General features: G+C 39.6%; 1 protein-coding gene across 2 annotated transcripts in view; it reads left to right on the top strand.

Annotated features, from left to right (window-relative positions):
* Window positions 1–132: 132 nt before the first annotated feature.
* Window positions 133–24,104, top strand: part of LOC121328695 (integrator complex subunit 11-like) — a 38,087-nt gene continuing 14,115 nt past the window's right edge. For both annotated transcript variants that reach the window (XR_005951712.1, XM_041273655.1), the window contains exons 1-16: window positions 133–677; window positions 1,422–1,519; window positions 3,384–3,457; window positions 4,652–4,880; window positions 5,907–6,005; window positions 6,112–6,146; window positions 13,571–13,709; window positions 14,146–14,210; window positions 14,877–15,066; window positions 16,650–16,733; window positions 17,097–17,186; window positions 18,761–18,923; window positions 19,499–19,606; window positions 20,046–20,107; window positions 20,267–20,409; window positions 21,789–21,918. Coding sequence is in view for 1 of the 2 variants with exons in the window: in XM_041273655.1 (XP_041129589.1) it covers window positions 650–677; window positions 1,422–1,519; window positions 3,384–3,457; window positions 4,652–4,880; window positions 5,907–6,005; window positions 6,112–6,146; window positions 13,571–13,709; window positions 14,146–14,210; window positions 14,877–15,066; window positions 16,650–16,733; window positions 17,097–17,186; window positions 18,761–18,923; window positions 19,499–19,606; window positions 20,046–20,107; window positions 20,267–20,409; window positions 21,789–21,918 (1,737 nt within the window). In the remaining variant the exon portion in view is untranslated. The remainder of the gene's footprint in view (window positions 678–1,421; window positions 1,520–3,383; window positions 3,458–4,651; window positions 4,881–5,906; window positions 6,006–6,111; window positions 6,147–13,570; window positions 13,710–14,145; window positions 14,211–14,876; window positions 15,067–16,649; window positions 16,734–17,096; window positions 17,187–18,760; window positions 18,924–19,498; window positions 19,607–20,045; window positions 20,108–20,266; window positions 20,410–21,788; window positions 21,919–24,104) is intronic.

Below are 24,104 nucleotides of genomic sequence, written 5' to 3'. Positions count from 1 at the left end.
AGCTCTGAGGAGCGTCACTGTAGAATATCAAATCCTTACACGCGCCGTACCTGAAATGTGATTCGTTGATTTTTTCCATTGGGCGCGGTTTACTCAAGGGCAGGCAGTTGATTGTGTAAGGTTGCTGTCAATCCTCTGATGTTTCCGTTTGGGGAATCATGGGAAGTGTAGATTTCGTGTTGAATAGTTCTGTAGTTGAGGATATGGTGGGATTACATGGAGTTTTAAACAGTATTTTATTATTATTACTTCGACGACTTACAATAATAATTAAACAAGGCCGATTCATTATATTGACGTGCGTACCCCCCCTAAGAGAAATGCGACTGTGATGTGACCATTTTAAATGCGTGCGATACATTGCGGTTCTTAAGAGTAGTTTCTTTAGAATCTCAAAGTCAGCCTTCAGTCAGATCTCGTACATTTTGCACCGTTTTCAGTAGTTGTCTTTTTGCTTGGTCTTTTATTTTTGATCTCCGTGTTAATACGAAGAATAATTTTAATAGGAAGGTTTTTTTTTTTTGTTTGTTTGTTTTTCCCCCTAATTATTGCTTGTATTTGTTAGACGGGGTGCCGGTGCCTTCCACACCACATCTTTGCGCATAAATTAGATCTCCATGCGCTTCCAGACCGCTAGAGTTACTTCAAGATGCCAGAAATACAAGTTACACCTTTGGGTAAGATTGAAAGATCGGTTTGATTTTCAAACCATGCTGTTGAAGACATGTTTAATGCACTTCTTGGGAGCGAATTGTATCCGGTGGCGTGGAGCGTACTTTCCAAATTCAAAATATAAACAGATTCAGACCGCTTGGGTAACATTTTCACTCCTAGCATTAACGAGCTGGACAATAAAAAAAAAAAAAAAAAGCCCTCTTTCAGCTAACCGTGCCATGGACATGAATGAAGGTGGTAATGGGCGTGTCATTGTAACTGTACCTGATTGGCTGAGCTATATCTTGGTAACTCATATTTATAACTATGAGGCTATATTTTAACCTAGAGTAGAACCACATGTCTTTTAAAATGAGAAAAACGTTCTTCTTGTAACACGTTTCTTTAAAAACTGCAAATGTGTTAGCAAAGGTAAGTGCAAAATGGGTAAGACTTATTGGAATTATCATGTTAGCTACAATTAATACCTGTACCACACCACCGTGACCAGCATATCAGTATGTGGAATAACTTCTTGTAATAAAAGTCCATGCAACTTGCATTAAACCCAGGTGAGTGTCTGGAAGACCTAGCCACAGCCCAAAGCCCCCTGGCTGGATTCAAACCAACTCTTCAGCCTAATGCATTAATCAAGGGTGTTTCCACTGTGCCACCAAGGAAACACATATATTATATATTATATATTGTATATTGCACAATTACTGTTTCTGTAGCACATGACTGATTTGTTTTCTCTGGCTACACAGGGGCCGGGCAGGATGTGGGCCGCAGCTGCATCTTGGTTTCTATTGGAGGAAAGAATGTGATGCTGGACTGTGGGATGCACATGGGATATAACGATGATGTAAGTAAGGAATTAGCAGCAGTTTAAAATGACAACACTGATCCTTACCTTTTTATGACAGATCAGTCAGAGTGGTTCTTAGTACAATGAATCAAATACTGTCTCTTATATTTTTTCATAAGTCTGTGATGAGGTGCTTTCACTATTCAGGATCTGCTCTTCACTTGTAGCTGTTTGTCATATCAGCAAAGTGTCTCTCTATTAGCAGTCACCAGTGCACAGCAGTGTATTAGTAACACCAGGACCCTCCCCAGTGCACAGCAGTGTATTAGTAACACCAGGACCCTCCCCAGTGCACAGCAGTGTATTAGTAACACCAGGACCCTCCCCAGTGCACAGCAGTGTATTAGTAACACCAGGACCCTCCAGTGCACAGCAGCGTATTAGTAACACCAGGACCCTCCAGTGCACTATTAGTAACACCAGGACCCTCCAGTGCACAGCAGTGTATTAGTAACACCAGGACCCTCCAGTGCACAGCAGTGTATTAGTAACACCAGGACCCTCCAGTGCACAGCAGTGTATTAGTAACACCAGGACCCTCCCCAGTGCACAGCAGTGTATTAGTAACACCAGGACCCTCCAGTGCACAGCAGTGTATTAGTAACACCAGGACCCTCCCCAGTGCACAGCAGTGTATTAGTAACACCAGGACCCTCCAGTGCACAGCAGTGTATTAGTAACACCAGGAGGTGCTTTCACTATTCACCAGGACCCTCTGCACAGCACTTGTAGCTGTGCACAGCAGTCATTATAACACCAAAGTGTCTCTCTATTAGCAGTCACCAGTGCACAGCAGTGTATTAGTAACACCAGGACCCTCCCCAGTGCACAGCAGTGTATTAGTAACACCAGGACCCTCCAGTGCACAGCAGTGTATTAGTAACACCAGGACCCTCCCCAGTGCACAGCAGTGTATTAGTAACACCAGGACCCTCCAGTGCACAGCAGTGTATTAGTAACACCAGGACCCTCCAGTGCACAGCAGTGTATTAGTAACACCAGAACCCTCCAGTGCACAGCAGTGTATTAGTAACACCAGGACCCTCCAGTGCACAGCAGTGTATTAGTAACACCAGGACCCTCCCCAGTGCACAGCAGTGTATTAGTAACACCAGAACCTTCCAGTGCACAGCAGTGTATTAGTAACACCAGGACCCTCCCCAGTGCACAGCAGTGTATTAGTAACACCAGGACCCTCCCCAGTGCACAGCAGTGTATTAGTAACACCAGGACCCTCCCCAGTGCACAGCAGTGTACTAGTAACACCAGGACCCTCCAGTGCACAGCAGTGTATTAGTAACACCAGAGCTGCTTCTGAACTCCTGTCAAAGCCCCATAGCATCAGGAAAAGTTAACTGAACAGAAAACAAAAATAACATCTAACATACTTGTTTTTAAAAGAACATCAGTGTTTCAGTTTTGTCTGCAAATAGAAGCATTCTTGGATGAAAAGTTTCTTGGGCTTCAGTCCAGTTCAATCCCAGCTCAGCCACTGACTCACTATGTGTGACCCTGAGCAAATCACTTAAGTGTGACCCTGAGCAAGTCACTTACACCAGGACCCTCCCCAGTGCTCCTTGTGCTCCGTCCTTCGGATGAGATGTAAAACTGAGCTCCTATTGTAATGATTCTGCAACAGCAGTTGTTGATAGATATATGAATTAATAATACTCGCTTGAGTTTTACTAGGGCTGTGTCCTGTCTCAGCCCTGCTAATATGTTGGGTTCACAGACACTTATATAAGAGGTAATCCAAGAAAAGTACTAATCTGTTAATACAGAGTTCACTTAGCGAATATAATATTGACTAACTTGTTCCAATTGTATAACACCTTGCTTTCTTCTAACCATATCTTTTCAGAGACGTTTTCCAGATTTCTCCTACATTACACAGAATAGCAGATTAACAGAGTTCCTCGATTGTGTCATCATTAGGTATGTTGCGACAGCTTTGATCTCTGCTCTTCCACAGTTTATGCTTTGGTTCATTATTTGGACATCATTTAGTTGAAGATTCTGTAGAAGTTGGTTTTGGTAGCATTTTAAAAGTAATGGCTGTGAATTGAGTTCCAATGCGTTAGTGATGTTCTATTTGAATTCATTATGCATTTGTGGCAATTGTTTAATTATCTTCAGGTCTGGAGAGAGTATTCTAAAATAACAACATGTTTGTTATTCAGATGTTACTCCTATGCAGTCCTATGAAACTGCATTGCATTTCAAGCATGATTTAAAAAGCATTACCAAATGGAACTTATTTGGAACATGCCCCTGTATAACACGCACATTGTACTGTCTGTACATACTGAAATCAAGCTTGATCTTCATGAAACACTTCTAAGTGCCCAAAACAATCTGGAACAATTGAATGAAGAGCAAACCGTATTTTATCCTTTAAAGTATTCTTTTAAACTTTACATCTTTGTGAGTAGTCTTTTCATCCTTAAGAGCCAGGATCTTCAAGTTTAGACTTATTCTTTAACAACATAAGAGCATCAGAAAGTTTATGAATGCGAGGCTAAGTATTGGAATTCTCTCAGCTGGGCGTCTTCCTGCACCTCTGCCCAGTCTTCAGTGTTCTGGTCATGATAAAATTACCCTATAAACGAATTTAGTAGGTAACCAAAGATAAACGTAGCAATTTATGGTATACTAGTGCTTCAAGAATAAAAGTTTTCTTTTCTGTCCCTTTTCTGTTTTATGATGCTTGCAGTCATTCTGAGTGATTCATATTGTAATTACTCCAGTATTGTGTTATACTTTTTATTTTCTGATAGGTCTGTGTTAATGTGCTTTGACTCAGAGTTCAGGAGCTGCTCTTCAGTTCCAGCTGTGTGCTGTAGGCATGTATAACACAGGCTAGATCGGCAGGTGTCTTTATAGATGTAAGAGACAGTGCAATCTAGTGATTTGCCATATGGAGCAGGTTTCCTTTTGCTTTTCTGGCAATACACTCTGTGCCCTGGGTGGCACTGGCGCTTACTAATATAAAGACACTAGCCTGTGTTACACATGCCTACAGCAATTGCAATGTTTGAGTAATTACAATAAGAACCACTCAGAATGACTGCAACCATCACAGAACCCTAAGGATCACTACAGAAAGGTTTGATGCCCTTTTGTCCTCAGCCATTTCCACTTGGACCACTGTGGAGCTCTGCCTTACATGAGTGAGATGGTGGGCTTTGATGGACCCATATACATGACGCATCCCACAAAGGCCATCTGCCCAATCCTATTGGAGGATTACAGGAAAATTACAGTGGACAAGAAAGGAGAAACCAACTTCTTTACATCTCAGATGATCAAAGACTGCATGAAGAAAGTGGTTGCTGTGAATCTGCACCAGACAGTGCAGGTACTTTTCAAATGGGCGAGCTGTGTAGCTCAGCAACACAAAGTCATTTCTCTATTAGGAAATATTCATAGTATGGCTTTGTGTATACACTACCCTTAGAAAAGTTTGCCACACTATTTTTGTTTTTCCCATGTTGTACTTTGCCTTTACCATAATTGACCTGGTTTGCCATGTTAATTCCTGTACCTTGCAGGTTTTTAGAATGCCTACATGTGCTTTACCATGCTTTCACTGTGCTTTACTACACTTTGCTGTGCTTTTACTAAGGTAAACTTTTATAAACTTGGAAAGACATCTTCCTCGTGCCACTTAGCACTGCAACGATGAATCAGTTAAACACATGACTTCACTCTGCTGTATCCAGTGTTGTTCATATCGCAGCTATTTTTTTTCAACATATTCCTGATTGTTTTGAGGTTGTTTTACTCACAAATCATAAGTAAATCAACCAGTTATTCAACTTTTACTTGGAAATGTTCACCAAGAGAAAGATCTTTGTTCTTCTAAACGTGGCAGTGTATCCAGATCACGCTCCGTCTTGCTACAATGCTGGTGCTGTGATTGAAATGAGCGGTGTATTGTGGGAACAGGAAACCAGCATTGTTACAGGAGGGAGCGTGATCTGCATACACTGCGATCCTTAGACATTTATTTTTCTCTTGAACGCTCCCGAGTAAATTTACTGTCCAGTTGATTTATGACCAATGATGTGTGAAAATGTTCTGCAATATGTTTAAAAATCTGAAAAAGCAATATGGTGATCAATTCATTTTAATCATAGGGTCTATTTATCTTTAAATGGAGTGAGAGGGGAAGGTTCTGGGGAAAAATCTCATTGTTATTAATGTTAATGGAGTTACAAATATACATGTGCTGCCTTTCATGTATTCTCACCTGTGTTCGCTTAAGACTCGAGCAGAATATTGGTGTCTTTTAAACACAGATTGTGTCCTTCACTCAAACCAGCTTTCTCTTTAGATAGATGATGAGTTGGAGATTAAATTCAAACCAGCTGTCTCTCTTTAGGTAGATGATGAGCTGGAGATTAAGGCCTACTACGCAGGACATGTTCTGGGTGCAGCCATGTTCCAGATCAGAGTGGGCTTGGAATCTGTGGTGTACACTGTGAGTAGAAAACCAGTTTGTGAAAGCGCTGCATTGTCTTTCAAATTAAAGGAATTACGTAATTGTATGTATGGGTCATTTTTAACTACTGTTTTCCTTCCCTTAGGGTGATTATAATATGACACCTGACAGACATTTAGGGTAAGTTACTGAACACAAATGTGTTTTGATGTCTGTTTTTTTTTTTACTGTACACAAGTGTTTCAGCTTTAGGGATGTGGGGGGAGGTCTGTCTGTCCTGTCGGTCTGTCTGTCCGTCCGTCCATCTGTCACACTTGCATTGTTGCAACAAGAACAACAACTCAGGTAAGACAACCATTAAATGTATTTATCTAAATGCTAGCAGTATCAGAAACAAAATTCTAGAACTTGAAGCTACTGCACTAACAGGTAACTATGATGTGATAGGTGTTACAGAAACGCGGTTATAAGAACATAAGAACATAAGAAAGTTTACAAACGAGAGGAGGCCATTCGGCCCATCTTGCTCGTTTGGTTGTTAGTAGCTTATTGATCCCAGAATCTCATCAAGCAGCTTCTTGAAGGATCCCAGGGTGTCAGCTTCAACAACATTACTGGGGAGTTGATTCCAGACCCTCACAATTCTCTGTGTAAAAAAGTGTCTCCTATTTTCTGTTCTGAATGCCCCTTTTTCTAAACTCCATTTGTGACCCCTGGTCCTTGTTTCTTTTTTCAGGCTGAAAAAGTCCCTTGCGTCGACACTGTCAATACCTTTTAGAATTTTGAATGCTTGAATTAGGTCGCCACGTAGTCTTCTTTGTTCAAGACTGAACAGATTCAATTCTTTTAGCCTGTCTGCATATGACATGCCTTTTAAGCCCGGAATAATTCTGGTTGCTCTTCTTTGCACTCTTTCTAGAGCAGCAATATCTTTTTTATAGCGAGGTGACCAGAACTGAACACAATATTCAAGATGAGGTCTTACTAGTGCATTGTACAGTTTTAACATTACTTCCCCTTGATTTAAATTCAACACTTTTCACAATGTATCCGAGCATCTTGTTAGCCTTTTTTATAGCTTCCCCACATTGCCTAGATGAAGACATTTCTGAGTCAACAAAAACTCCTAGGTCTTTTTCATAGATTCCTTCTCCAATTTCAATATCTCCCATATGATATTTATAATGTACATTTTTATTTCCTGCGTGCAGTACCTTACACTTTTCTCTATTAAATGTCATTTGCCATGTATCTGCCCAGTTCTGAATCTTGTCTAGATCATTTTGAATGACCTTTGCTGCTGCAACAGTGTTTGCCACTCCTCCTACTTTTGTGTCGTCTGCAAATTTAACAAGTTTGCTTACTATACCAGAATCTAAATCATTAATGTAGATTAGGAATAGCAGAGGACCTAATACTGATCCCTGTGGTACTCCGCTGGTTACCACACTCCATTCTGAGGTTTTTCCTCTAATCAGTACTTTCTGTTTTCTACATGTTAACCACTCCCTAATCCATGTACATGTGTTTCCTTGAATCCCAACTGCGTTCAGTTTGAGAATTAATCTTTTGTGCGGGACTTTGTCAAAAGCTTTCTGGAAATCTAAATAAACCATGTCATATGCTTTGCAATTATCCATTATCGATGTTGCATCCTCAAAAAAATCAAGCAAGTTAGTTAGGCACGATCTCCCTTTCCTAAAACCATGTTGACTGTCTCCCAGTACCCTGTTACCATATAGGTAATTTTCCATTTTGGATCTTATTATAGTTTCCATAAGTTTGCATATAATAGAAGTCAGGCTTACTGGTCTGTAGTTACCTGGTTCAGTTTTGTTTCCCTTTTTGTGGATCGGTATTACGTTTGCAATTTTCCAGTCTGTCGGTACCACCCCTGTGTCAAGAGACTGCTGCATGATCTTGGTTAGCGGTTTGTAAATTACTTCTTTCATTTCTTTGAGTACTACTGGGAGGATCTCATCCGGCCCAGGGGATTTGTTTATTTTAAGAGCTCCTAGTCCCTTTAACACTTCTGCCTCAGTTATGCTAAAGTTATTTAAAACTGGATAGGAACTGGATGACATGTGGGGCATGTTGTCAGTATCTTCCTTTGTAAAAACTTGTGAAAAGTAATCATTTAACATATTTGCTATTTTTTTTTCTTCCTCTATGATTTTGCCATTTGTATCTCTTAAACATTTAATCTCCTCTTTGAATGTTCTCTTGCTGTTGTAATATTGGAAAAACATTTTGGAATTGGTTTTAGCTCCCTTAGCAATGTTCATTTCTATTTCTCTCTTGGCCTTTCTAACTTCCTTTTTGACTTGCATTTGCAGTTCTGTGTACTCTTTCTGTGTACTTTCTTTTTGGTCCTTTTTTAATGCTCTATAAAGTGCCTTTTTTCGCTGAATATTTTTTTTAATTGATCTATTAAACCATTTTGGCAATTTAGTTTTACATTTAGATTTGTCTACTTTAGGGATATAATTGTTTTGCGCCTCTAGTACTACATTTTTGAAGAACAACCATCCTTCTTCTGTGGGTGTTTTCTCTATTTTACTCCAATCTACTTCTGTTAGTCTCTGTTTCATGCCTTCATAGTTTGCTTTTCTAAAATTGTAAACCTTAGCTTTAGTCATTACTTTTGGGGTTTTAAAAAACACTTCAAATGAGACCATGTTGTGGTCTGAGTTTGCCAGTGGTTCTCTGACCTCTGTTTTAGTTATTCTATCTTCGTTATTTGAAAAGACTAAATCAAGGCATGCCTCCCCTCTAGTCGGTGCCTTGACAAATTGTGTTAGGAAGCAGTCATTTGTCATTTCCACCATTTCTATTTCATCCTTCGTGCTACCCACCGGGTTTTCCCATTTTATTTGGGGGAAGTTGAAATCCCCCATTAGTATGGCTTCTCCTTTGCTACACACATTTCTAATGTCATTGTATAACAGATTATTTTGCTCACCGTCTGAATCTGGCGGTCTATAGCATGCTCCTATTATTATGCCTTTTGAATTTTTGTCCGTTATTCTGACCCATATTGATTCGGTTTTATTTTCTTTGTCCAGGTTTAACACCTGGGCTTCAAGACTTATGTATAGCGCTACCCCTCCTCCTCTTCTGTCCTGCCTGTCTTTCCTATACAGTGTATACCCACAAATATTATATTCGTCCCCATCACTCTCAGATAACCACGTTTCTGAGAGTGATGGGGACGAATATAATATATTTGTGGGTATACACTGTATAGGAAAGACAGGCAGGACAGAAGAGGAGGAGGGGTAGCGCTATACATAAGAAACAGTCTTGAAGCCCAGGTGTTAAACCTGGACAAAGAAAATAAAACCGAATCAATATGGGTCAGAATAACAGACAAAAATTCAAAGGGCATAATAATAGGAGCATGCTATAGACCGCCAGATTCAGACGGTGAGCACAATAATCTGTTATACAATGACATTAGAAATGTGTGTAGCAAAGGAGAAGCCATACTAATGGGGGATTTCAACTTCCCCCAAATAAAATGGGAAAACCCGGTGGGTAGCGCGAAGGATGAAATAGAAATGGTGGAAATGACAAATGACTGCTTCCTAACACAATTTGTGAAGGCACCCACTAGAGGGGAGGCATGCCTTGATTTAGTCTTTTCAAATAACGAAGATAGAATAACTAAAACAGAGGTCAGAGAACCACTGGCAAACTCAGACCACAACATGGTCTCATTTGAAGTGTTTTTTAAATCCCCAAAAGTAAAGACTAAAGCTAAGGTTTACAATTTTAGAAAAGCAAACTATGAAGGTATGAAACAGAGACTAACAGAAGTAGATTGGAGTAAAATAGAGAAAACACCCACAGAAGAAGGATGGTTGTTCTTCAAAAATGTAGTACTAGAGGCGCAAAACAATTATATCCCTAAAGTAGACAAATCTAAATGTAAAACTAAATTGCCAAAATGGTTTAATAGATCAATTAAAAAAAATATTCAGCGAAAAAAAGGCACTTTACAGAGCATTAAAAAAGGACCAAAAAGAAAGTACGCAGAAAGAGTACACAGAACTGCAAACGCAAGTCAAAAAGGAAGTTAGAAAGGCCAAGAGAGAAATAGAAATAAACATTGCTAAGGGAGCTAAAACCAATTCCAAAATGTTTTTCCAATATTACAACAACAAGAGAACATTCAAAGAGGAGATTAAATGTTTAAGAGATACAAATGGCAAAATCGTAGATGAAGAAAAAAAAATAGCAAATATGTTAAATGATTACTTTTCACAAGTTTTTACAAAGGAAGATACTGACAACATGCCCCACATGTCATCCAGTTCCTATCCAGTTTTAAATAACTTTAGCATAACTGAGGCAGAAGTGTTAAAGGGACTAGGAGCTCTTAAAATAAACAAAAAACCCTGGGCCGGATGAGATCCTCCCAGTAATACTCAAAGAAATGAAAGAAGTAATTTACAAACCGCTAACCAAGGTCATGCAGCAGTCTCTTGACACAGGGGTGGTACCGACAGACTGGAAAATTGCAAACGTAATACCGATCCACAAAAAGGGAAACAAAACTGAACCAGGTAACTACAGACCAGTAAGCCTGACTTCTATTATATGCAAACTTATGGAAACTATAATAAGATCCAAAATGGAAAATTACCTATATGGTAACAGGGTCCTGGGAGACAGTCAACATGGTTTTAGGAAAGGGAGATCGTGCCTAACTAACTTGCTTGATTTTTTTGAGGATGCAACATCGATAATGGATAATTGCAAAGCATATGACATGGTTTATTTAGATTTCCAGAAAGCTTTTGACAAAGTCCCGCACAAAAGATTAATTCTCAAACTGAACGCAGTTGGGATTCAAGGAAACACATGTACATGGATTAGGGAGTGGTTAACATGTAGAAAACAGAAAAGTACTGATTAGAGGAAAAACCTCAGAATGGAGTGTGGTAACCAGCGGTGTACCACAGGGATCAGTATTAGGTCCTCTGCTATTCCTAATCTACATTAATGATTTAGATTCTGGTATAGTAAGCAAACTTGTTAAATTTGCAGACAACACAAAAGTAGGAGGAGTGGCAAACACTGTTGCAGCAGCAAAGGTCATTCAAAATGATCTAGACAAGATTCAGAACTGGGCAGACACATGGCAAATGACATTTAATAGAGAAAAGTGTAAGGTACTGCACGCAGGAAATAAAAATGTACATTATAAATATCATATGGGAGATATTGAAATTGGAGAAGGAATCTATGAAAAAGACCTAGGAGTTTTTGTTGACTCAGAAATGTCTTCATCTAGACAATGTGGGGAAGCTATAAAAAAGGCTAACAAGATGCTTGGATACATTGTGAAAAGTGTTGAATTTAAATCAAGGGAAGTAATGTTAAAACTGTACAATGCACTAGTAAGACCTCATCTTGAATATTGTGTTCAGTTCTGGTCACCTCGCTATAAAAAAGATATTGCTGCTCTAGAAAGAGTGCAAAGAAGAGCGACCAGAATTATTCCGGGCTTAAAAGGCATGTCATATGCAGACAGGCTAAAAGAATTGAATCTGTTCAGTCTTGAACAAAGAAGACTACGTGGCGACCTAATTCAAGCATTCAAAATTCTAAAAGGTATTGACAGTGTCGACCCAAGGGACTTTTTCAGCCTGAAAAAAGAAACAAGGACCAGGGGTCACAAATGGAGATTAGACAAAGGGGCATTCAGAACAGAAAATAGGAGGCACTTTTTTACACAGAGAATTGTGAGGGTCTGGAATCAACTCCCCAGTAATGTTGTTGAAGCTGACACCCTGGGATCCTTCAAGAAGCTGCTTGATGAGATTTTGGGATCAATAAGCTACTAACAACCAAACGAGCAAGATGGGCCGAATGGCCTCCTCTCGTTTGTAAACTTTCTTATGTTCTTATGTTCTTATATAAGAGATACTTTATTAACATTAGGGGAGACCAATGCCTAATCCCTCTGGTTCAAACAGGGCGAGATAAAGATTCACATTCCAATACTAATCCCTCTGGTTCAAACAGGGCAAGATATTTCAAAATAAAACCAATGCAAAGCACTATCACAGACAAAAGTGCCATTGCCATGGAAACTGTGCAATCGATTCAAGCGCTTCTGTGGTTCTGCTAGGTAAACACGTGTGTCAGTAACATCCACCCCCACCGCAGCTGTACATTCAAGATCAGAGCCATCAGAATGACGAAATACATCTACAGTATACATACAATAGAATTAGCAATGTTTAATCTCAGTTTGAGAAGCGATTCTCCAGACAGATGGATGGATGCAAGGACAGACAGACCTATATCCCCAGAATCTAATATTCTCAATAATTTACACTAAATATTGTGAATACCAAGCGATGACAATTGGATTCTAAGAATATAAGAACATAAGAACATAAGAAAGTTTACAAACGAGAGGAGGCCATTCGGCCCATCTTGCTCGTTTGGTTGTTAGTAGCTTATTGATCCCAAAATCTCATCAAGCAGCTTCTTGAAGGATCCCAGGGGTGTCAGCTTCAACGACATTACTGGGGAGTTGATTCCAGACCCTCACAATTCTCTGTGTAAAAAAGTGTCTCCTATTTTCTGTTCTGAATGCCCCTTTTTCTAAACTCCATTTGTGACCCCTGGTCCTTGTTTCTTTTTTCAGGCTGAAAAAGTCCCTTGGGTCGACACTGTCAATACCTTTTAGAATTTTGAATGCTTGAATTAGGTTGCCACGTAGTCTTCTTTGTTCAAGACTGAACAGATTCAATTCTTTTAGCCTGTCTGCATATGACATGCCTTTTAAGCCCGGAATAATTCTGGTCGCTCTTCTTTGCACTCTTTCTAGAGCAGCAATATCTTTTTTATAGCGAGGTGACCAGAACTGAACACAATATTCAAGATGAGGTCTTACTAGTGCATTGTACAGTTTTAACATTACTTCCCTTGATTTAAATTCAACACTTTTCACAATGTATCCGAGCATCTTGTTAGCCTTTTTAGTAGCTTCCCCACATTGTCTAGATGAAGACATTTCTGAGTCAACAAAAACTCCTAGGTCTTTTTCATAGATTCCTTCTCCAATTTCAATAGCTCCCATATGATATTTATAATGTACATTTTTATTTCCTGCGTGCAGTACCTTACACTTTTCTCTATTAAATGTCATTTGCCATGTGTCTGCCCAGTTCTGAATCTTGTCTAGATCATTTTGAATAACCTTTGCTGCTGCAACAGTGTTTGCCACTCCTCCTACTTTTGTGTCGCCTGCAAATTTAACAAGTTTGCTTACTATACCAGAATCTAAATCATTAATGTAGATTAGGAATCGCAGAGGACCTAATACTGATCCCTGTGGTACACCACTGGTTACCACACTCCATTCTGAGGTTTTTCCTCTAGTCAGTACTTTCTGTTTTCTACATGTTAACCACTCCCTAATCCATGTACATGTGTTTCCTTGAATCCCAACTGTGTTCAGTATCTCATCCTGTTTGAATCACAGGGATTAGTATTGGAATATGAACCCGTATCTCACCCTGTTTGAACCAGAGGGGTTAGTATGAGTGACGGGCAAGTCCCAGTGTTGATCCATCTTTTTTCAGGGCTGCATGGATTGACAAATGCCGCCCCGATGTCTTGATCTCTGAATCCACATATGCCACCACAATCCGAGACTCGAAGCGCTGCCGAGAGCGAGACTTCCTGAAGAAGGTGCATGAAACAGTGGAGCGGGGAGGAAAGGTAAGGGAGCACCTTGAAACAAGTCCTGGTTGGATTGTGTTTAAAGGGACAGGTTGAAATAGTCAGCAAGAGGTGCACATACCAACTGTTCATGTGAGTCTTTTAAACTACGCTATTGTTTTTACTATAAAAAACAGGAATCCTACAGGAATATTGTATGTGCAGTGGAAACATTCCGCAGTACATCCATCCAATGATGCACTTTGCAGGTAGGGCTGTCACGATACGAAACGTAGTGCGATGTGCAGGTTGTGACGTGATATATATCACAATACTTATGATGGTCCTGATTTGGCCACTTGCAGTGATCATTTAATGATCCAGTATGTATCTTGGTGAAGTACAATGCAAAATTTCAGGGGAGGCTATAAATATGCATTTCATATGCATTCTCCTTGTCTTCACCCTTGTTTACAATGTGCCCTCATTTCCACAGGTCCTTATCCCTGTCTTTGCACTGGGAAGAGCCCAGGAACTCTGTATTTTGCTGGAAACATTCTGGTTAGTAACTACTACTTCTTTAAATCAATGAAGTATGAATGTTTGCTATATAAATATTATTGGTGGTGTTGCTAAATAAAGCAAGGCAGCAGAGGCACAGTGCTCTTCCTGTATAACAGTGTCAGGAGCCACTGTTAAGAGACATGCTTGTCTATGTTCCTGTCTAACAAGAATGTGAAAGCCAGTGGAATGGCATGAGCAGTCCTCTGCTGCCTGTAACCAGGAACATGAAGACACTGAAACTGATAAGAATTGACCTGAGAAGAGAAGAATTCCTTTCAATAGCTATGGTTTTCTTTCTTTCTATTCCTAGCTTGGTAACATTTCCACACAGAAATGTATAGCATCATTTGAGTTCACTAAAAAGTGCTTTATTTCATTTTAGTCCTGGGGTAAATATTGAAACAAAAATGGCCGTGTTCATATTTGTTTCTGTAATGGAACATGTAGTGCATAAATAAATACCCAACATTGTACTGTACAGAGGAGAGTGCTTCTCTCATTCTAGTGTAGAACAGTACACATTGAAATAAGGAATATTCGTTAAATGTTTATCCCAACATGAGAAACCAAACATTTGTCCCAACACTATTTCATGTTAATAGGTAGTACATGCTTTAAGTCAGAGTGCAACAATAAAAACTAAAAGTCTTGTTTTCATTTCAGGGATAGAATGAACCTGAAGGCACCAATTTATTTTTCCACTGGGCTAACGGAGAAAGCAAACCATTATTACAAACTGTTCATCACGTGGACCAATCAGAAGATCCGGAAAACATTTGTACAAAGAAATATGTTTGAATTCAAGCACATAAAGGCTTTTGACAGATCATATGCAGATAATCCTGGACCCATGGTATGACACTTTTCTAAATGTACCTTCGTTTTGCGGAACAGCACATGCTGTATATGTAGTTAATGTAGAATGGACAGGCAGTGTTTGTGAACAGCACTCATGTTTTTAATGATTGTTAATAAATCCCTCATCTTATTAGAGTATGTATTTGACTGGGGTTCTTCATTGGAACACCCTGAAACCTGCGAATTATACAACAGGTTTCTCCACACACTGAGTCATTTCAGACAAGCTGACGACAGGCTGTGATGGAGCAGGGCGGAGTCACTGGTATCTCAAGTTGAGAGTGACACGGGAATGAAACTTGAGTTCTGTCCCATCCTGTCCCATCAAAAATGTTCCTGTCCCACCCCATCCCATGAAAAAATGTTCAATTAAATTTTTGTTCTATACTGTCCCACCAGAATTTTTCCCATCCCATCTTGTCAAAAAATGTCCTGTCCTGTGTATATTTAAGACAAAGAAAATAGACTGATTTGTTTTAACCTCTCGCTGTATGACAGGCCTTTTAGGCAGGATATTTTCCAGATTCCGCTTTTTTTCTTGCGTTTTTCATTCTCATCCTGTTCTTATATTACTTATTACAAGAATAACAAGAACCACACAAAGCTACTGCAACCATTTTATTATGCAACTTGAGTTCCAACTTGAACTCCCAATGAGTTTATTTAATCCAATTATTTGCTGAGGATCACATGTTTAAAATGAGTGTGGGTCTTTTACAATTTTTTTTTTTTTTAAATGTGTGTCGTTGATAGGAGGGTTATACTGTCTCTCTTGGTACCCAGAAGTCTGAGTACGCATTTGATTAGTTCAATTTTACAGCATCTCATATTGATTGGTTTAATATTACAACATCTAAAGTTCTTGTGGCTCGTCTGACAAACTAAAGTTTGGTACTGCTCTTCCCACAGCTTTCAGTCTTGCTGCCATCCGTTCCTGTGAGATTTAAAACCCTTTATTCCCCTTTCCGCAAACATAAAAATAAATGTGTTCCTCTGATCCCTTCCTAATGTCACTCTCTAATCCCATGTTAACAGTAGCAGAGCAGCAGAATGATCGACACCTGTTTCATTTGCTGTGATTTTTCTCTGCCACATTTGATCAGCTGCTGGTTAGGAGCAAAGATTGAAAATGATCACATGAAGTAGCAGCCCCTGCAATCTGGTATACAACTAACAGGTTTCATGATGTTTCAAAAACTCAGTTTAGCTCAAAAATAAATATGTTCCTCTGAAAGGTGAGGGATTTTGTGAGCACCTAAGCATAAGCTTTGTAAAGAAGCAAGCCTACTTGTGATCTCAGTGCTGTGTTTGTGTTCAGGTTGTATTGAAGCTTGTGATCTCGGATCTGTGTTTGTGTTCAGGTTGTATTGAAGCCTGCTTGTGATCTCAGTGCTGTGTTTGTGTTCAGGTTGTATTGAAGCCTCTCAGCTGTGTTTGTGTTCAGGTTGTATTGAAGCCTGCTTGTGATCTCAGTGCTGTGTTTGTGCTGAGGTTTGTACTGAAGCTTGTGATCTCGGTGCTGTGTTTGTGTTCAGGTTGTATTGAAGCTTGTGATCTCAGTGCTGTGTTTGTGTTCAGGTTGTATTTGCTACCCCAGGAATGCTTCATGCAGGACAATCTCTTCACATCTTTAAGAAGTGGGCCAGCAATGAGAAGAACATGGTAAGAGTCCCTCAGTCAGACAGTGTGTCTGCAGCAACCGAAGATGCCATTTGATTGAAGGTGTTGAATAACGTTAGCTATCTGTTTAAATTTCAATAAAAATGTATGATGCAGTTGCACACTGATTAAACAAATCAAGCTGTAGCCATTTCTCATTGGATGAAACTATATGACCATGTAAATCGTGAAGTACAATAAATACATTGTCAGACATTAGGGTTAGCACTTCTTTTAACTGCATTTACATTCGTAGTTCAAACATGTAGCCAAAAGCATTTTCTCTGCTGTATAATATTTCTATTGGAATTACATTTCTTGAAGTCATGTGATCTTTGTTGTTTTTTTTTTCTTCTGATTTTCTAGGTCATCATGCCAGGGTACTGTGTGCAAGGCACTGTGGGACATAAAATATTAAGCGGACAGAAAAAACTGGAGATGGAGGGACGACAAACTGTAAACACAAAGCTATTACAATTACTGTAACAATCACTTAACTGCATGTTAATAACCAGATTGTTAGCTGATTAGCGTTACCTTGCGAGAGTGTTCTTTCAGCTCATTATGAATTATTTTAAATAGTGGGTCCTTGCTATGCTCCTAGCTCTGGGATTTATATACTTAACCCTTTGCAGTCCATTTATTCAGCGCTTGTCAGGCGCGTCAGGTCCAATTCATTTTCACACGCGCTGTGTATTTTGCACGCACTGTTTTAAATTTTTTTTTTCCAGAGTAAAACAGGTTTACAAGGTATTGAATCGCTAAAGGACAGTCAGTACTGTATCTCCAGCCAAGCCCCACCCCTTGTTCACTGTATTTTTCACATACCTCTTTATAGACGTGCATACCGATAAATGCTCTCCTGATCACTTGTTTCAGCTCAGCTCCTCAGTAATGTGATCCAAGTTGTTAGTTTATTACTATAACAACTCAAACAGCTCTGCAAATGTCCGTGATATTCTTTGAGCGTTGGCTCACTCGGTCATTGAAAGGTTTTCTTGGCTTTTTCCGGAGAGAGAAAAAATGACTAGAGACCTGTGCTTTATGTCTTTTTGATGATATCGGACTGGAAAGGGAAAATTCTATTGTCGGATCTGGTCCAACAAAGGACCGCAAAGGGTTAATGTGTAGTTAGTAGGGATCCTTTACTGTATGAGAGATGGCAGCTTGTGCATTTAGGACAGGTGGTTCTGTATGAAATGACATCCCTCTTAGCAGGGGACACACTACCTTGTGCATAGTACATTTATTAGATATCAAAAAGCCGGTATTGTAGCCAGGAACTACAATTTAACATAAAAAAGCTGTATGGTCAATACACAAGATTTGAAGGAATTTTGACAAACTCTTAATAGTTAATTTCTTCTACATGGCACTTGAGCTTGTGTTCTGTGCTTCACATGGGGAGTCTGTGCAAGTCATGTTACCTGTAACACAGGACATGAGTGGAAAGAGGGACTGCAGTATTCTGTCAACCCTTCAGTGTGGTGGGTGGGATAAATGCGCTTCAACTGAGAGTAAAATAGAGTTGAAACAACAAAGGGCTTGTGGGCAAGAAACCCCCATCTTGGGGATTGATGGAGCTTGTAACAACGACTGCGTTATATTTGTTTAAAGTTTGTTTTAGTAAAACTAAATGACTAAAACCCTTTTGGCTAATGCCTTCATCTTGTCCGTGTTTTATAGTATGCCTCTAAACACTCTCTTAAGAAGAGATCAGCAAGCTCTCTGCTATGGCAAGACAAGGACCAGCCCTGCAGGTTCAGCTTTAAGCTCCCCAGGCACCAGCCAGTAGGGGCTGCTGTAGCCTCCCTAACCTGCATTAGCTCCAGAGTCAGTGCAGCAGTCCCTGTTAAATCCCTATCAAAGATCATCAACTTGGCACAACCAGGACTTGAAGCTGCCCTCCCCTGACTGCATGACTCACCCAGCTCACCATGCGATCACATGTCCCTTCTCGGGGACTCCAGTTTCTTAGTTTACCTCGAATTTGTGATTGAGTGTTTCAGTAGTTTGCTCTGTGTTGTTAGTTGGAAGTGAAGATGCAGGTGGAGTACATGTCCTTCAGTGCGCACGCAGATGCCAAGGGGATAATGCAGCTGATTCGCATGGCTGAGCCGCGCAGTGTCCTACTGGTGCACGGGGAGGCCAAGAAGATGGAGTTCCTCAAGCAGAAAATTGAGCAGGAGTTTAGTAAGTTTCTACACAGAGCTGGCTGGTGATCAAGCATACACATATGGTACATTATTAGTCATTACCCATATTGGACAGCTTAATCCTTTAAAAACAAGTTCAGCTATGCAACATTTTAGAAATTTATCTTTATTTTGATTAGATATTTTTTCTATATTTTCTGGTCAGGTATGTGATAATGCTGCTTCTGAAAGTAAGTATGCAACACAAACAAATATAGGGTTAGTGAAAGAAAATGTATAAATTCAATGACAAAAGTTTTTACTAGAAGTCTTTTTCAGCACCTTTAGTACTTCTAAATTCATCTGTATTGTTTGTGTTTTACCAAAGTGTTTTCATCCATTGGGGTGTTGAATTCAGTTACATTTACTTAACCTTTGAATTCCAGTATTAAACATGTTTTGACAATTGAGCTTTGAAAATGTTGATAACGCACAACTCTAACTGTAAGCTCTAATGTGTATATGGAGTAGACAATGAATACAATCTGAATGTTAAATACATAGCCTTCCACGGTATAGCTGCTACTGTATAAACACTAAGGCCAGCTTATGCATAATCTATTTTATTCCTAGGTATCAACTGCTTCATGCCTGCAAATGGAGAAACGGCTACCACTGTGACCAACCCCAGCGTTCCTGTGGACATTGCACTGAGCTTGCTGAAGAGGGAGGCAGCGCTTGGTAATGTTGTTGTTGTTGTTACTATTATTATTATTATTATTATTATTATTGGTGATTCTTAGAGTAAAGTTGCATTTGCTACTCTTCTGAAAGAATAAATTCATCTTGTTTAGATTTGCATAGCTGCTCAGGGAGTACCTAATATACATTTCTCAGACATCAGCATGTTCTGAGTAGCCTAGATGCATGGACAAGTCGAAAAAGGGGCATTTTTAACGGATTGAAAGCAGGATCATCTTCATTTGGTGTGTCACTAAGCCTTTCACCGTGAAGGTAATATAAAAGCATAAGCAACACAAATCAGTTTTATTACATAATGAAAATACAAAAACATAAGTAGCACTATTAATGAGTTTATTAGTTATTTTATATTGCTGAGTTATTAGCAAAATGTGTGCTTTATTACAAATAATGTGAGTGTTTAATTACTGTTCCACAGGTCCCTTACCAGATCCAAAGAAACCAAGAACAATGCACGGTACTCTTATAGTGAAGGACAATGTAAGTTCCCATTGAGAAGTCATGAATAAGAGCGTTAACAAACAGAGCCCCAGGCATTATCCAACGCAGCATCTTGAACTTGTCTGAGTAGTTGTTCTTCCCCTGATTCACACTGTATGTGACGTGTGCCCCGTGCTGCTGATTTGTTTCCACAAGCAGAGCCTTCGCCTGGTCGCTCCTGAGCAGGCATTGAAAGAGCTGGGCCTCAGTGAACACCAGCTCCGCTTCACCTGTCGAGTTCAGATACAGGATCCCCAGTCTGAACAGGACACTCTCAACACAATCTACAGCCATCTGAAGAGGTGAGCACTGCCCCTGCAACCGACAAAGTGAACCATGGTACCCCTGCCAGCTTGTCTGTGAGAAGTGACAGACACCTGCTTTCGAATGATACAGCTACATGCTTTGTAAGCCAATGCACTGCAATCTGCTCAGCAATACAGATACATGCCAATGCACTGCAGTCTAACCAGTAATGCTTGTGCATGCCAATGCACTGCTGTCTACCCAAACATTCAAAATCTCTGTTGGTTTGTTGCCTGCTATTTCAAAGAATCTTTTGCTTAGTCTTTTTAAAATTTTTATTTTTACGTTTGTAATAATTTTAGTACAGTTTGCAGTTCATGAAAACTGTTTTATTTAAGAGTGTTAATTCATTTATTATCATTTTCAAATCAGAGTTTATAAACTATAGAGTATTTCAGCTCCTTCCCTACAGTCAGCCGGTAAGCGTGTAAAATAATGATCTGCGCCTGTTTCTAATACAATGGCATAGTGTTTCTGAAACCCGGTGCTGTGGTGTATTCTGATGTAAGAATGTAACAGCATGAGGGATGTAGGAGTGAGAGGAGGCCATGCGCCCATCGAAGCGTTTCCGGCTCCTGTAGCTGATTGAGCGCTGGCATTGTCAAGCTGGGTCTGAATGGATCCCATGTGATCCTGCCTCATAGACATGAATAGGAGCCCATACACTCTTTCAGTCTAAACATGAATAGGAAGCCCATTCACTCTTTCAGTCTAAACATGAATAGGAAGCCCATTCACTCTGAACATGAATTGGAAGCCCATTCACTCCTTCACTCTGAACATGAATAGGAAGCCCATTCACTCCTTCACTCTGAACATGAATAGGAAGTCCATTCACTCCTTCACTCTGAACATGAATAGGAAGCCCATTCACTCTGAACATGAATAGGAAGCCCATTCACTCCTTCAGTCTAAACATGAATAGGAAGCCCATTCACTCTGAACATGAATTGGAAGCCCATTCACTCCTTCATTTGCAACTCTGTCCTGTGGGCCTGTTTTCTGTAATATGCTTAAAGAATAAGCTGTCAGGATGTTAACTATGAAAAGACAAATAACAGGTACGTTATTTAAACAGTTGTAGCAGGATGTGTAACTCTATATTTAAACAGTTGTAGCAGCACGTGGGGACGTGGAAAGCTATATTTTTCGAAACCCCGCTACTTACTCTTTAAAGTATTGGTTTGGGTTAACTGTCAGCTCCTTTAGATTTTGAATAGTTTAGTCATGTCCCCCCCATTCTTCTTTGTTCCAGGCTCAATAGGTTCAATTCTTTCAGCCCGTCATTGTAGTTCAATCCTATTGCAGCTGTTATTTGTAGACCTGCTGTTTATATCTGTGCTGTGCTGCTCATTCCCATTCTTCTCTTTGCTAGTGTGCTGAAGGAGCACTCAATCCAGCACCTTCCCGATGGCACTGTGATGGTGGAGTCCATTCTCATTAAAGTGTCTGCCGCTGCAGAGGAGCCCAGCACAAAAACCTTGCTGGTGTCATGGAGTTACCAGGTACTGTCATTTTAATAGAACTGCATTCGCAAGCACAGCTCAATAGTAGAACTGCATTCGCAAGCACAGCTCAATAGTAGAACTGCATTCACAAGCACAGCTCAGTAGTAGAACTGCATTCGCAAGCACAGCTCAGTAGTAGAACTGCATTCGCAAGCACAGCTCAGTAGTAGAACTGCATTCGCAAGCACAGCTCAGTAGTAGAACTGCATTCGCAGCTCAGTAGTAGAACTGCATTCGCAAGCACAGCTCAATAGTAGAACTGCATTCGCAAGCACAGCTCAGTAATAGAACTGCATTCGCAAGCACAGCTCAGTAATAGAACTGCATTCGCAAGCACAGCTCAGTAATAGAACTGCATTTGCAAGCACAGCTCGGATGCTTTTTTGCAAAAAGAAAACCAGTCACAAAACTGTAACGTATTCTAATATTACAATGATGCTTCAGCCACAGTTCAGGAATTGTGATTTTCAAATCAGATGGCGTACATGGATTGTTTATACAAGTTACAACCTTTTTTTTTTATAGAAATGTATTTTTGTTATAGAAGGGCTGCCCTAAAATATAACAGTATACTTCACTTTGACATGCGACCTAATATCACTGACATACTGTGGTCATTTTTGGAAGTGCAAAGTACTCTAGAACAGTGGTTCTCAAACTTTTTTGTTTGCGGACCCCCTGAATTTACTTTTTGATCTCGGCTCACCACACAATAAACAGTATAGCTGACTGAAAAATAAGCACTGTAATACTGAGAATATTCGCAGACTTACCTTTCTTTGTTTTAATGAGATGGATGGGCCTGTTTCTGTGAGCAAAGTTATTTTAAGATTTGAAGTTTTAAAGAACAGTTCTAGTTTACTTTTCATTAACACGAATTCAAGAGGGATTGTTTTATTATTAAATTGATAATTATAACAGAAATTGATTTGTGTGAGTTAATAATCTGTGAAGTTACAGTCCCTCCTAGAGGTACCAGCACAGTCGCAGCTACGAATCTCCAGCTGTAATCTTTGTTTATATAACGGAATTTTTGGGTGCTGCACGCTGATTGGCTGTGGTGGATTTGTTACCCTGCAGTTAAATAATACAATGCACGGTGGATTTTATTTTTGCCGAAGCACAGTTGAATTAATCAGTTATCAATACACAACATGTTCAACATGCAATAAATATACACATTGTTGAGAGGTCTGGTTTGGGGTTTTTTGGAGGCATGACAGTAGACTAAATGGCTAGACTTGCAAGAAGCGATTCAACAACATCATGAACTCGAATAAAACAAAGATTCCTGGGCAGCTGGAGTTTTTATTGATTACAATAAATGGACACGTTGAAAACCTCCAGTTTTATGTTTACAATAAATAGAACCTTGTTTGAGGGACTATTTTTTTGCTCCAAAGCGGAAGGATATATAACACAATTGTTCGTATTTTTTGAAAAATAAACATTTTTTTTATTATTGTATCCATTTTGTACGCGGGATACCACTCCAGGGCTTTTCTGATTGAACTACAGCTGCATGTTAGTGTAACACAGAACACACCCTGTCGTGTGTTATCCCTTACTTTACAAGCAGCTGTGTTGAATGCACATGAGCGCGGTACATGGAAACTCCCTAGTAACTGTATATGACAAAGAGTTTAAATTGTTTGTTTTAACTTGTTGATATTCTCCATGTATGTATTTTCTTCCTTCTTCTCTAACTGAGTTTTTAAGGTCTCAAATGTTGGGTTTGAATGGGATCTATAAACTGCTGCTGCTTCCTTTCCTTTAATTATTTAATACTTTCCACGGACCACCCAAAGAGAGCTGTCAGACCTCAGATTGAGAACCGCTGCGCTAGAAAATTGTTCACTAAGCCGTTTCCATCAAAACCCATTTCTAGCATGTAAACTGACCAATGTGATGACAATGGGCAGGGCTAAGGTTATTCTCAAGAAATAAATAAATTGATGTCACATTTTTCAATTAGTAATTTTTTTCATTAAGTATATGGAAAACTACAAAGTGCTTTGTAATTCAATATGTTAACAGTGTAACATTATTAGGCAGCTTTCATTTATTTGGCCACAGTTCTACACACAGCATATTTAACGGTTAATATCTTTTGGTTTTTGCATTGTTCATTTTCTCTTCCTATTTGTTTTAACATGCTCCTGAAAATGGTATGTTTGTTTTTA

The sequence above is a fragment of the Polyodon spathula genome, chromosome 16 (genome assembly GCF_017654505.1).
Source record: "Polyodon spathula isolate WHYD16114869_AA chromosome 16, ASM1765450v1, whole genome shotgun sequence".
NCBI classification, from domain to species: domain Eukaryota; kingdom Metazoa; phylum Chordata; class Actinopteri; order Acipenseriformes; family Polyodontidae; genus Polyodon; species Polyodon spathula.
This window is presented reverse-complemented; position numbering and strand designations above follow the sequence as displayed.